At 41.6% G+C, this 15,369-nt stretch overlaps 1 protein-coding gene across 7 annotated transcripts in view; it reads left to right on the forward strand.

The window, feature by feature from the left end:
• The window catches only part of TUB (TUB bipartite transcription factor), a 146,364-nt gene extending 133,907 nt beyond the window's left edge, over nucleotides 1–12,457 (forward strand). For all 7 annotated transcript variants that reach the window (XM_032113079.1, XM_032113081.1, XM_032113076.1 and 4 more), the window contains one exon: nucleotides 130–12,457. In XM_032113079.1, the coding sequence (XP_031968970.1) occupies nucleotides 130–263 (134 nt within the window). In that variant the 3' untranslated portion in view covers nucleotides 264–12,457. The remainder of the gene's footprint in view (nucleotides 1–129) is intronic.
• The last annotated feature ends 2,912 nt before the right edge of the window (nucleotides 12,458–15,369 follow it).

Consider the following 15,369-nt stretch of genomic DNA (forward strand, 5'->3'; position numbering starts at 1 on the left):
GTGTGATGAGTGAGCATGTTTGGTTGGTATTCTGTTGATCTGGGACAGAGGGTAGTGCTGGATGAAGATTATTTAGTGAGGCCTGCAAACAGCAGTAACGCTTTTTGCCGTGTCTGACCTCTCTTGCAGCTGACTATATCGTGATGCAGTTTGGCCGCGTGGCTGAGGACGTGTTCACCATGGACTACAACTACCCAATGTGTGCACTACAAGCCTTTGCCATTGCCCTTTCCAGTTTTGACAGCAAGCTGGCTTGTGAGTAAAGGGGCGTGGGTGAGCATCCTCTCGAAGGAAGCAGTTTGCCATATGATCCCCAATTCCTGCTGGTGTCGCTTATGGTCCATACTAAAAAGGTCAGGGAAAAATGCAGTTGTGGAGGACCACTCTGCTGCTGAAGAGAAAGTAAAAGGAATCTTTTAAAAATTCAGGACATTCAAGAAATTATATTTTCCTTTTTTTTTCCTGTCATATTTTTCTGGAAGTGACATCAAGTTTTTGTAAATAGGAGTTGTCTCTCATGTCCCTGGCTATGTTATGGATGTGTGCCATGATGTACTGTACCGTGGCTCCAGTAGCACCATGACAGTGGTGTCTTTTTTTAAAATCCAGAAAGGGCGTGAGCGCTCCAAAAGTTTCTTTTTACATTTAAGAATCATTCCGAGGCTGCAATCGTACCTCAAGGTTGCATTCCTGCATCAACTAATCAGAGCTTCACATCATCCAGCATAAGAGAAAGATGAGGAAAAAAGATGCACTTTTTTTTTTTTTTTTTTTGATTGTGCAAGGATCTCATGTAGTATAAAGCCGTGTCTGAAGGTTGAAAACCTCTACTGGACTGAACTTGATGCATTGTAGTACATGTACATGTAGTAGGGCATGATGAATTTTAATTGCAGTAGGAGGAAATGGAGAAGTAGAAAGCACAAAATAATGTTGCACAAGTCACTTGAATTCTAAGCTGTCATTATGTTTTAACACCTACATGCTTTTTAATTTGTTTCAAGTGGAAATGTATTTGCAGTACAGAAAGGGAAAAGGAAAACATCTAGATGCCAAGAAAGCATAGCTTATGTTGAATTTGGCATTTCGTGGGCTGGGAATTTATATCCTTGTATTGCTGTGGTAATTCAAACACATATTTTGTATGAAGTGATATAAACAGTTGGATAAAGGCATTCTGCAGAGAATCTTATTATTTTGAACAGGCTGTGTAAAGCTGAGGAAGGTAAATGGAAATATTTTATTAAATTTGTCTGGCCTTTTGAGCTTTTACAATTTGTCAATTGCATTTTTTGAACTTTGGGCAACAACCACTTTTCATATTTATTTCCCACTGTAAGAATGCTTGAAATTGATTGAAACTCTGTATGTTGTTCTCTGATGTAAACGTGCCAGCTACTGAGCTAAATCCTTCTAGGCAAATCTAGTGTATGCTGCATACAAATGAGACACTGGCAGGACACAGAATAGCTTAAAATAGTGCAGATTTTGTGTTTCCTTTTTTCTGATTTATCTGGAATATATAAACAAATACCATTTCAAAACAAAATACAAGCAAAGAACAAGCCGTTATTATCTTCTCTCCTGAACATCTCAAAAGCCAGGAGCTGCAACTTGAAAGCACATTGTAAAACACCTTTAAAAATAATGGTCTTGCTGCCATTGTTCTGTACCACGTTGTCCAAAATGGCACACAGAGTAATAGAATTTATATGTTCACCAGAAGGGTGTTGAAATGTGAGCGAAGTAGTAGCTGTGTTTCATACTGTGTGTATTCAGGCCCTCCTTTTTCAGTCCTTATAAACTCTTGCACTGCACAGAGATTATGCAATGCAAAAATGAGATCAAGTCTGATTGCCTCATAGCTGACAGACCCTTTTTGACTGCAGGGGACAGGCCATAAAGCTCTCCTTAAGGTTGTGCCATTTGGACTGTATCATTTCAACTAACAAAAGAAATATGCTCCCTTCACCTTCAGCTCTCCTTCCCAGTATACAGACAAAGAAATTTCAGATAAGAGGTGAAAATAAATAATTGCCAGCATTTTTTCTAATCTTTTAAACAATCTATGGGAAGAAAGTCTGCTGGCTTTAAACAGTGCTTTCTTGATATACTCAGCTTGTCAAATATTATCTTTAATTAACAGAAAGCTCTGTCTTTTTTTTCCCTCCACAATCCTTTTGCAAGAATCCTTTCCATGCAATGGTATAAAATGGAAAAACAGCTTTTGTTTGAAAGGAATGAGGATCAGTTCCCTCAATAAATGATCAAAATGCTGAGTCATGAGCTGCAGGGCCATACTTTGGCTTTGCACATGGGTGCTTTGTTTTTCTCTGTAGCTGGTGGTTTCCCACAATTTCACATCCCCATCTGTCATCTCACTTTGGATTTAACACAGAAGGCCCTTAGGCGTTCGCTTACCTCACGTCAGCCTTTAAAAACTAGCTGCAGTGACCACCAGAGTTTCTTGTTCGGACTACTGCAAAACCAGTCAGGGATTCCAATTGCTGGTATTCAGGTGTGAGGTGGATTTCAAGAACTCTGCAGCATGGGAATGGTTGGATCTGCATGGCTTGAATTCTGTGCCTTGCCAGTCACACGCTCACTCTAGCGCCTGAGAAAGCGGCACCTGACACAGTTTTCTGCCTCTGTCCGCGCACAACACTGTGTCAAAGGAACCCAGTGTCTCGTGGTGCAAATACACAATCTGCTGGCTTTGGTGGTGGAGTTGGGTTAGGAAGGGCTATTTTTAACCCAGATCATAACAATGGTCTGACTCAGATCATGACCACCCCCCTGGGAATTGGCATGAAAGGAAACTCATGTGCAGTGAACTCCTGCAAAAGGGGGAGAATGAGGGGCTGGGGGAGGGCTGCGAGTTCAGCTTCTTGGGACAGTTTTGCTGCCAGCACATTGTGTAACTTCACTCTCACTGCATGTTCTTCCCAGCCAGTGTTTTTTTTAAACCTGTAACCATGCCAGGAGGAAAGTGGTGACTCAAATTCCCATCATCTTAACAGAATCGTACAGGGCCATCAGCCAATGAGCAGCTGAGGGAAAAACTCCCCACAATAAATTGAGGTCACTAGAGGGGGATGTTAACCTGGGACTAAGGAATGGGGAACTCTCATTAAATCTGGTTCAGTTAGAATAGGATTTGTTCCTAATGGCCTGTGCCAAAACCCTAACTCCTCACTATAGTCGAGCCAGGTACTGGGTTTGATTCACTTGGCCTTCACCTTCTGCTGTGGAAGCAGTTTCAAAGATTAGTTTCGAATCTATATAATTTCTGATGGATAATTTTTGCTGGATATTTTCTGGTGAAGGTCACATGCAAGGTGATACCACAAGTTTTCCAGCACATCTCTAAATTTTATTCTCCTAACTTGGTAAGGTCAAACCAGGTTCTGTCTCAGCATACAGTCTAAATGAAATTACATTTTCCTCACAAATTTACATTTTCTTCCACACCAGTAATAAAATCTTGGTACCAGCAGGTATTTTCAGAGACATGTGCATGCTAAAGTAACCAAGGAGTAGTTAATGGTACACTCCTCTTAGTAACTTCTGCTGGGCCTGCATTCAGTGTGCAACAGGGCATAACCTTGTTTACTCAGTGTGACAAAGAACAGAATGGCCCTGAGCTGTGTATTTCCTTCACACAGTCTTAGTGAGTGTTTGGATACAGTAGATTTAGTGTTATTTAAAATCCCAATATTGATGATTCTTTGCATCTGCTGTTGATTTTGGCAGAGTTGTAAACAAATTCCTTGCCTGAATTGCTTATGGGCAAATACTGCATGCTTTAATGAGAGTTCTTAATCTAACTTGTCACTCTGTTTACATCAAACAGTTTCTTCCTGGCCCTTTATCTAATTTTCTTCATCTCTGATGTTCTGTTCCTTCTCATTCTCTTCACAATTCCTTTATCTGCTCTTCAAGGATGTACAACTCAGAAGTGTTTGACAATATTGCTCAGTGATCTCTCCACAGATGAATAATGCCTTTGGTGCACATTCAGTGATGCTCCTACAATAGAAGCCTTATCAGAGGGGTGGATTTGGCCCTTTGGCTTTTCAGTAGAGTAAATTAACACATTAAAAGGTAGCAGATAAAAAAGCTTGCCTAAAATATAATCAGAATTTTTCTCAGTAAACATTCAGTTTCCAAACCATTGGTTGCAAATCAATGAGCAGAGCTGTCCACAAGCCTGGAGGCAGGCTGTTAGATTCCCTTTGTAGTGCTGCCTTATTTTTCCTTTTTTTTTCCTAAAGGTTGAAAGTGATTTTGTGAGCTGCAGTATGTTGGTGGCCTAAAACAGTTTATATTTTAGAAGCTAGGCATCACTCTGCTCCTTTTGTAGGATAATATATGGCACATAAAATACTTATGTCACAGGCTCCTGTTAGAAATTCTGCTGTTAAGAAATCAGTGAGAATGGTTTTGTAATAATTACTGGGCAAATCTCTTGCTATTCAAGCTGCCTTACAATAGTGCTGGAGTTCCCAGCTGGCTGTCCTCATGAGGCCCTAGCCCTGAAGGAGCTGGAGTGAAAAGGGCTCTGTAATGAAATCTGGTGGCTGCACAATTGAAAAATATCATTGTGGAGTCAAATGACACCACAGAGTTTTATCGGTCATGGTGAACCAATGCCATCAATTCAAACTTTCTGAGGTTTTGCTCCCTTGTGATGAACAAAGGAGGGCCTTTAAACAAGCAGAGACACCAGTGAGGTCTCTAAAAGTATTGGGCACTAGACCTACTTTTCTGCTATAAAAATCTTACCCTACCCTAATGGGTGATGCCCATTAAAAAATCAGAAAAATCAATCCTGTCCTTACTATGGAAAACCATTCCTAGTTCTTGTATCATAGCTTTTTATAAATTTTATTATCAATTAATTTGTGATCTCACATAAGGATAAAACAAGGATGGGGAAACAAGAGTTTTTGCCCTGAAGGGATGATGAGTCTAGACCAGTATCAGAATGTTTTGTCTTTGTTTATTGTACTAGGACAAGAGAGGGGGTTGCCTGGTGTTCTGGGCAGAGAAGGTTTCTCCTAATGTGTTGCAGGTGTCAGAGGGAAGATTTTGGGGTTGATCCTGTGGCAGTCTAACTCTTTGCCCCATATTATCTCATTGCTCTCCTAAAACATCATTTGTGAGACTTTTCCTGGTTTTACAGAAGCCTGTGCTCACCAATCAGATATCTTTGCTTGGCAATTAAGGACAGCACAACAGTCACCTTTATTAGAATTATGGGCTGATGACTCAGATTTCTCAAAAGGCCTCATTTGGATGACTAGAATAAAGTAGTTTTATACCTATAAATCTTGCAGTAGAGTTAATCTAACTGTAGGTGCAGGCTTCTCTTGTACGTGCTACTTAATGAAATCAGGTTCCTGTCATTCCTCATGTACAAAAAGTACCTTCCAGGGTTCTGCTCTGTAAGTGCTCGAAATTAATTGTGTAGATATTTTTCATTTCCTTTTGTTGCTCGCCAAGGAACTAAGAAAAGAATTTGCACAACTATCTCAATGCTTTGGTGTTTTGCTATGAACTGTAGCTCAGTAGCTGATACTCACAAATGCCTGTATATTGGATGAAAATGCATTAAAACTTATTTTGTATGTTGTATTTTATTTAGCTGCCTATACATTTTCGATTCCCCTTTTTCAGTAAGGGTATGTTTATCTATACCTTCACTGAGAAGACTTGAATTAACTGGCTTTCCAGAAACTCTTTAATGGAACCAGTGCTCTGGTTTGCTAAATGGCTCTAGGAAGAGGACACTGTTCAGAAAAATGATGCTTACATTTTTGAGAAAAAACCTTTCCTTCTCACATCATAATTGGATTATACAATAACACTGGAAGCTTATCATGGTTTTGTTTCAGTCTGTGATGGCAGTTTGAAAATTACTCTGACAAAAGCTTGTTAAGCACGTGAAGTGTAACAAAGTCCTACTTGAGAGTCGGAACCTCACAGGTACCTTGAATACTCATGATCTATTCTGTGCTTGGGTACAGGCAAAAAAAGTCCCAAAGAGTCAAACTCTGTGTTAAAATCAACACAGGCCTCTAGGCTGATTCAACATAGGCCCAGGGATCAGGTCACCTGGGCTTTGATCCCAGCTGAGTGTCTGACTTTGTGCAAATCTTTGTGCCTCTGTTACAACGAGTTGAACGGAACTCGCGGTTTTTGGCCTGTCTGTGTCCATCTCTGTTTGCTGAGAGGATTGCCAGCAGTGCTTCGAGGCTGGTGGATGCCAGGTGGTGCTGCCGTGCTCAGAACCCAATTTAGTGCTCCCTGAACCAAACAAAAGATGAAGTTTTCTGCCACCTCTGTAGAAACCACGTCACTAACCAGTCCCTTAGGATAAAATCTTGATGCTGTTGAATTCTATGGAAATCTTGTCAATGATTCCACTGAGGCTTCAATTTTTTTACCTTGTGTTATTTTTGGTTACTAAAAGTGCAGAAAAACTAGCAAGGACAAACCATCTGATACGCTTTTCCTTCTGACAGTGATGTGTTGTTGGTTGTGTTTTACTTTGCAGCCTCAGTTGTTTTAAAACTATTATTCCTGAACACATTGCAGAGGTTCAGTTAATGCAACCACCTATTTATGCTTTTATGTAGCAGACTGAGACACCTGGCAATTGTGCTGCAAATTGCCTTTTTGTATTTTTTTGTTGTTTTTTTCTTTCCCTTGGATGTGACTCAGTTGTTCAAAATTTGTTACTGCCCACTTTGTCATGCACATCTGATTTTCAAAACACTGAGCCTCATGATTTATGACTACTTTTATACTGAGCTGGGATGTTTACAGTGTTTCTCACATTTCACCCGGTATCTCTGGCTCCTTACTGAGGCTGTCCCAGTTGGCACAATGCCATTAGAAGTGTCCGTAATTTATGAAGTGAACTCTCTAAAAGTAACAGAATGTAATTTATAAACATTTTTATAAATTTTAACATTAAAATCTAGCTAAGTTTAATGCTTACAGTTTGGATGAAATTGCAAGGGGATTATTTGTTCAAAATTTTCTTTCCTTAAGCTTAGTTTGAAGCTTGAGCTCGCATTTAGGAGATTTTAGTAAGCTTTAGTAAGCTTCTGATCCTGCAGCTCCATGCAGGCTGCCAGACTGTGACTGCAGCAATCTGTCAGTGTGATGAGGACACACCAAGTGAGGAGAATTCCAAAGTCCTGGCAAGAGTGCACTTCCTAATTCTCTTAGGCACTCTTGAACATCATGTAAGAAATCGTGTACCTTTCCTATGTTGACTTATCAAGTAACAGCAGGAATATTTTCACTCCCCTTGAATTTTAATTTGTCTTTTAAGGCCTACTATCTAGGTAAGTGTAATCTTGACATTTAGTCTTGATGTGCTGGAAAATTACATCCTGAGATCACTTATTTTGCCAGTGCAGAAAATCTCACCAGTACACAAAACCAGAGTGTGCTGGGTGGGCTCTGGGCAGTGCTCATGGAATCAGTAAGGCTGGAAAAGACTTCCAAGATCACCAAGTCCAGCCTCTAAAGTTCAGTGTTCAAACAAGTTTATGAGCCCTGGCACCTCATAGCAGGAGGTCTTCATCCAGTCTGGGCTAGCAGAAGATAACCCAATTATTACCATCCTGCTCTCTTCCCTAGGGAAAATGTCCCGTCCTTCTAGAATTAGAACTGTGTTGATCCTGATGTGTCTTTAAACATTACAGCATTTTTTCACTATTTTAAAAACGTTTTCAAAGATGTGGTTTAAGCTCAAATAAAATGGTCTTTGAAGTAGTTAGAGGTGTACCAAGTTGACCTAGTTGAGAGGCAGCTGCTGTTTCCAGCAATTTCCTCAGTTGTCGTATGAGCAGAGCTTCACAGTCCTGCTGGAAAAACATAACATAGCTATTATATTATATATATATATATATATATATACACACACACACATATATATATATATCTCAGCATATTATGTAATAATAATAATAATGGGTTTTGCCTTATGATGCTGCTGGCTTGTGCACCACTACATTTCTTTCTGAAGGGCAGGACTTCCAGTGCTAAACACAAGTAGAGCAGTGTTTTCTAGTAAAGTCTCTGTCTCATTTCCTGCTGCCTTACACATGGAGATTTGGTATTTGATGCTAAAAATACAAACTTTTCATCTAAGAAAAAAACGGGCTTTCTCGACAAAATCGCTGACACTTAGTGCTGTATGCCTGGATTGGCAGAAGGCTTTCTTTGCCAGCCAGGAATGTTATTATTCCTTATTGTTCCAGCTATTGCCATGGGTGAGCATGAGGAGACAGAGGGTCTCAGTTTTGAACTCCATCCTGAAGACTAAACTGTTTCACTTTAGAATACTGGAAAACCAAACCATGTAACTACAGAGTTCTCATCAGGCTATGGAATTGCACTGAAATGGAGTTTCATGCAAATTCATTCATGAGAAAGACCCCAAACAAACACGAGAATGCTGAGCAAGTGTCAGGAACTGAAAAGTTGCTCAGCAAAATATTTAAATCAAGCCCACTGAGTTTTCCTAAGTGAAAAGAACTAGTGAGGTTCTATTTCATTCCTAACTGTATTTACTTGGGGATTCGATGTTTTACAATGTAGGCTGAAAAGATACAAGTTCTGTGTACTGTTAATTCTAACTTCTGGTTTAAAGTAGGGCTGCAGCAGTGATGTGTACTCTTAAAGATTTGTAACAGTGTCATCTCAAAAAGCTGATTCTGGGATACAGCTCTAACTGATGAATTCTCAAGAGTTACTGAATTCAGTGACACCATGACAAGGTTTTTTGTTGGTTTTCTTTTCTGTACAAAAAACCTCCAAACTCCTGTTTTCAAAAGCACCGGTTATTCTGTCTTTTGGGCTACACTTCACAAGTCCATGAGATTGAATTCCCATTTGGTATCACTTCAAATACTTTCTTGCAGGTGGTAGCTGCTTTTCAGCTTCTTGGTAATCTGTGTTACTGCAATTCCTTGTTTTGCATTAAGCTCCCTAATTTTTTTTCCCCCCACCTCCTCTTCTTTCAAACATGTGCAGGTTTTTCTATATGGGGACACCCCAGAACACTAAGTTAGTGAAAGCTCTATAAATTCAGTATCTGTGAATTAAAGTGTGTTAAATCCCTGTGTATATGTTCTCATTTCGAAGTAGGGTGGCCTTCAATTCTGATTGCATAATCCTCCACCTGGGTATTTATCAAGTTGGGCAGTTCAAGGTTGTTGGGGAATTTTAAAGTGCTGAACAGGTTTCTGAGCAAGACCCTGGTGAACACATGTAAAGGGTTTCACCCCTCTGCACTCTCAGGGTGGCACTTAGGAAGTGTGCCACATTTCTTGGCTTCTTGAACTGTACATCAAAGCTCAGCACCTGCACAGTAGAGCCCACGCTTCCCAAGTCCTGTTTTCCTACTGCAGTAGTTTTCAGCAGTCTCTGATTTATTACCACCTGTACGATGAATTTAAGCTTCCTGACAACAGTGTGCTTTGTACTTGGGATTTTGTGGCTGCCAGGATGCTTTACTAGCGTAGCACAGCTTGACTCTAGGAGTGTGAAAGGATGCCAGTAGAGCTGGGTTTATTTTACAGGGCCCATCAGAGGGTATGCTTGTTTCTCAGAAAATAATCTTCCTTTCTCTTTTTCTTCTTCATTTCTATCTGCCTGGATCTGGAGGATGAGAGCCCCTCTTAGCATTCATGCAAGCAGCCACCATGTCAGAAAAGCACACACAGCGGGTTTGTCATGGAGCAGTGCAGCTCTCACGTGCTCGCTGTCACCCTGCTCTGTCACAGTGCGTGTTTGTCCCCGTGTGCTGTCCCCTACCTTGTGTGTCTGTCACCAGTCAGAGGACACGGCTGCAGAGACGTGCATGGAAGCTTAGCACAGAAAATGCCGAACCGAAGCCATTAAATTACAGCTCTCCCAATCCTGAAGAAAGAGCTCCTCCTGAAGGCAAAAACTGGGACCTGTGGCTCTTTAAGTTCCTTGAACTTTCCTTGTGTTCGCATTGCATTTAAGAAGATGACCTTTTTGTTGTACTTGCACTATTTTGAGCCCTGAGCCCAGAAAAAGGCAGCACAGAATCCAAGGAGTGCAGTTGCAGAGAAGCAACCCAGAGTGCGAACAAGCTCCATTTGCAGATGTGGAGGAAGTCCAGCAGCAGGCCCGGCAGGGGGATGTGCTGGGAATGGCAGGAGGGTGATTTCCTGCCAGAGAATGGGCACACTGCTTGGCACTGCTTAGAGGGAGCCATGGATTTCAGTGTGCAGTGATAGACTGATGGCCACTGATTATGTTGTGTTATATCGGTAAGAACTCTGCCCACACCATTTGTTTCTCATCTAAACTGCTCCATTTCTGCACAGATTTCTCCATTATGTCGTTTTCACCCATTTATTTCCACGTCAGGCCTAATCCCAAGCCTGTGGTGTAACAAATGTGTCTTTCTAATGTCTGTTGTGTCTCCCTTATGCCCCGCTTGCGTGTCCCTGCCAGAGTCCAAATGTCTTCTTGTCTGTCTTTGTTTAAATGTGGGCTGAGCTGGATTGCAAGAAATGGGCACTGCTGGCAGGAACACTTCAGAAAACTGGATTTGGAAGGGAGGCCAAAGTCTGCTCTTACACACATCCCAAGAAGACTTGCTGACACTCGAAGGGGGATCTAGAGTATCTGTTGATGAAAAAGGTTCATCTTTTCCATTAAATGTGCTGCCAAATTCAGTGATGTCATTACTGCAACTCCACAGGGCATTTAGAAAAGCAAAACCTTGCCCATGATTTAAGGGATGAAATAGGGGATAGCTGAACCTGCACAAGAACTAGCAAATCATACAGGGAGTTTTCCTAAGAAACAAGGTCTGCAAGAAACAAACCTCTTAGAGTGGCTTACTGAAAAATGCATATGAAAACCACTAATATTGGAGCTTTAATAATTTTTAGTATCTTAAAAATGTAAACATCTTTTCTGGTGATTGAAACTAAGTTTATTTCAAATTAAAACCCTGTGCTCAGTGACAGGAAAATCAGGTCCTCTGACAGTTGTATGCAAAGCCTAAAGGGGACATACATATATGCCCAGCAGGATTCTCAGTATTAAGGGTGGGGTGGGTTTAATTTATGACTTTCCCAACATTTTCCAGGTTTAGATGTGCAAACACAGATAGAACTATGGATACAGTCTTTAAAAAACTCCATTGGTGATATCTTCTTTCCCCTCTGTTCACAGTGACAGCATAAACCACGATATTAATTTGCCTTGGTGTTAATTATTGCAAAATATCTCTGAAAGAGTCAGTTATTTAAAACCTCTTCTAAAATAATTCTGAATAAGTGATTTTTTTCTGTTGAAAAGATTAAGAAAAGTTGTTCTCTCTCATGCTTTCTATGTAAGTGTCTGTACCTAGTACAGAGAGCCATCTGCTTTTCCTTTGAGTGGGATTGATCCATGCAGTAAGCCAATCTCTACCCCACAGTCGCAAGACCAGGGCTTTTGTTTCTCCTTTTTGAACAATTTCTTATACTCAAGAGCAGGGAAACAAAAAAAAATATCTGTGGAGGATGTTTTGTAATTTGTTGCACCTCTAGAAGTATCTCACGAAGTAAATACTCTTGGGGTGGTTCATTTCTGAGAGTTCCTAGTAGACACTGAGCTGATTTTGTGCTTTCCCACACTGTCTTCATCGAACTAACGAGAGCCTGAAAGATCCAGTGTTTGGGAGCAGCTGTAGAAATAAATACCCATTTTAGAATATGGTGAGACTGTATCTGCCTGTAAAGAAAAATAACCTTTGTTTCTGACTTGTTTACTTAAGCTTCAAGAAGTAGAAAATGTGCTACATTAATGTTTCTGTCCCCAGAAAATGAAAAAGCAGATTAAGTAGATTCTTTTTATTCCCACAGTAAACATTTTCTGATTCATCTCTTTGCCTTTCTTAAATAAACCGATGTTATACAGTAGAATTTGGATATGTTATGGTCTATATTTTCTTTCTATTATATGGGGTTTAAAGAATGGAATATATCAAAATTGACAAAAAATGACCTAATCATGAGAACTGACATTTAACCTGACATGTTTTTTCACCATAGCTGTAACATGTCAGGCTTGTTTGCACACAAGACTGTCGTGGCCTGTTTCGAGTAGTCAGGCATCTCCTTTTTGTTCAGACCTTTAGAGAGTTTTAGATAAACCTGCAAGAATGTGCTTTTACAAATTAAATTTTTTAAAGAAACTCTTTGGTATTCTGGAGTAAATGTGTTTATTTACCAGTATGTGCAATGACTGATTTTTGTATTCTCACATAATTTACCTGGTGTATGTCATAGAGGCTCCAGTGTTTGTGAATACAGAACACTGTGCAAAAATATTAAACTTAATTTGTTTGAAACAACAATGTCTTTCCCTACCCAAGGTCAGAAACACCTCAATAAATTACTTCCACTGACTATGGAGTTATTTAACATAAGGAGTTTCCAGTACCGTTCGAGCTGTATTTTTCACCATTTCCTCTGTCAGGAACAATATACTTTGGGTAATCTTGCACTTGGGCAGGTGTTTGATCACAACAGAGAGGAGGAGTGGTCTCTGAGCAGTATCTGAGCCATCCCAGGAAAATCACAAGAAAAAGGAGAGGTGTCTATTTGCTCTTTAGGAATCTGTGCCCCCCCAAAAAACTGGCAAAGCTCCAAAGCTGAGAAAAATCACTTGACCAGACCAACCTTTCCAGCTGTGTTTGGGACCCTCAGTCTCTCTGATCTGGTGTTGCATTCATTTGCTTTGAAATACGTGGCCAGTTAAAACCATTGAAATATAGATGGTTTTCTAACTCTTACCTGGGTTCTCTTCTCCAGTGTTTGTGATACATGAGGTTAGAAACAGTATTTTTATTAGGATGTGCAAGTAAATACAATTTAAATAGAAGATTATTGCACTGCATTGTTCAGTGTTCTCAAAGGTAAGCATAATTTTCTTATAGCTGGAAAATTAAAAATCCAACATATAGACACTAATTGCTAAGGGAAAGAGTTAGGTCATAAACTTCTTAGATATTTATTTGTTTCCCAACTACTATTTGATAACTAAAGTTCTTTAGAGCATTTTTGGGGCCAGCAGTGATCTTACTTTTTGCTTTTTTCCTGATGCCATGGAATGCCCAAAACGATCTGTAACGATTCTCAAAGCCCATTTGTGGGTTTTAAAATCTAATTTTATCATAATATTTCATTTAACAACATGTGCTGTTTCTTTTAGCTTTAACAAAAAGCACAGCCTTTTCATTTGCCAGGTGGGAAACATCACAAGTAAAGGAGCACGTGCTTTTAATCAGCCTGACTTCTTCCAGTGGGCATCCACCTGAGCTTCTATGGCTTTGTCTCAAATTCCCAGCTTTGCTGATGTTCTGACCTATGATTTTGATTCACTTAATAGCAGTTCTCAGAGAATCCTAATTTTGTTCAGGTAAACTCTACTTCAAATTATGAGTGATCTCTATTAGAAGGGAGCAGTTAATAAACCTGGACACACATGTGATGGTCCTTTTCTAAAATGACATTTCTGTTTCAGAGGGGGTAAAGCTGAGGCAAAGAGAGAAAAGGAAATGTTATATAAACCAGAGGAATCCCCATTTGAAGGCTGCTGGTGAGCTGCTGCACGAGGCATGGCTGGCTACATTCGGAGAGCACTTACTGGTCCCTGGGGAGGGGCTGCCAAGGCCATCGACACCTCAGGGCTGAGCTCTTGAGGCTCTCTGACGCCACCCAACCAACCTGCATTGGTATCATTCTCTCCTGTCAGTGCTGCAAAGAAATCTGAAGCCTTTAGCTCTGTCACAGGTGTTAAAAGGAGCCCTAATAACTCCTAAGGTGCAAGGGATTAGAGTCCTTGCAAGGCACAGGTAAAAGGGGAGTTCAGCTCCTTGTTTTTCATGTAAAAAGGGGGGTTCACGTTATTCTTAGTGCTTGAAACAATTGGAAATAGATCTGGAATTGAAAAGGGGGGCCCCTTGGCTGAGGTTTTGCAAACCTGGGAGAAAACGTCTGGTACGAAACAGGTATTCCAAGAGCACACAGTAACGCTGTGCCAAGGGGATTGGGCAGCTCCCACCTGGAGTGGCAGCTTGGCAGAGCAATGGCCAGCACGAGGAGCTCCTGATGAGCAGAAGTTCACTTTCCTGCAGCGATGTGGATTATTGGTACGTTTGGAACGATTGCACCTGGCGCATTGGAACAACAGTGGTGAGGCCAGACCCCTAATCGGGGCTCCAGGCTGCTTCTGAGGGCTGGGTTCATTGGGCTGGGACACGAAACGGGGCTGGGTGGTGACTCTGGATGTGGCACAGGCCCGTCCCATGGGCTGCCCCAGCTGTGGTGGGTGGCATTGCCATGGGCATCTCCCCCACCCCAGCACCGAGGGCCAGATGTGAGCAGTTCTGTGGGGGTGGCCCCAGGCCAGCACCCCACCTTGTGGTGCCCAGCCTGGCTTAGAGCTGGTGCAGACCAGGGGAATCCAATTTATTTCATTAAAGCAGAGTGTCCCAGAGCCCCGTGGTGGGTGTAGATGCAGTGGGATGCCTGCGCTGTGCTCCTGGGTTTGTGCCTCGTCACGGTTGTGGTGACACCCAGTGAGCATTCACGAGCCTGTGACAATCCAGGGGAAGGGTCAGTCTCACACTGCGCTGTGCCCATATCCACAGGAGCTCTTCAAGGTCACCAGCAGCACATCTCCTACCATTTTCTTGGGATTACTGGGGAATGATTTAAGGGCTTGGCTGAACACTGGGATGCGGCTGACACTAGACCAGATTGGTCAAAGCCCCAACCAACCTGACCTAGAATGTTTACAGGGATGGGGCATCCACACGTTCTCTGGGCCACCTGCTCCAGCACTTCTCCACCCTCATGATCAGAGGCAGCTCCCACAGCCTGCCCTTGTGTGCTGTGGGCCCCAACTCCTCACCATCTCCAAGGCCTGGGCTGGCCCATACCCCACACATCAGTATCTTTCCTGGGCTGTGGAGACCAAGAGGGGACAGAGGAAACCATAAGCACTCCCCAAAATCCCAAAAAAGAGAGGAAGAAAGAATTTTTGTTGTTATTTTTTTTGGTTTATTGGTTTGTTTTTTTTAAAATTTATTTCCCAACATTGAAAGGAATTTCTTATGAAGCAGCTAGAAGGGACCTCCATGTGAAGGCCAGCACTTCTTCCTGGCTGAACTGGCATCTGCTGCTTCTCCAAGGACACAGCTGTCTACATTCTTGCCTTGGTCTGCTAATACTCGTCATGCAAGGCTGGCTTCACTCTCCATCAGGGAATGTTGTTGTCCTCAGACTGAAATAACCCCACCTCCAGACCCCAGGA

This window comes from Corvus moneduloides, chromosome 6 (genome assembly GCF_009650955.1).
Source record: "Corvus moneduloides isolate bCorMon1 chromosome 6, bCorMon1.pri, whole genome shotgun sequence".
NCBI lineage: Eukaryota > Metazoa > Chordata > Aves > Passeriformes > Corvidae > Corvus > Corvus moneduloides.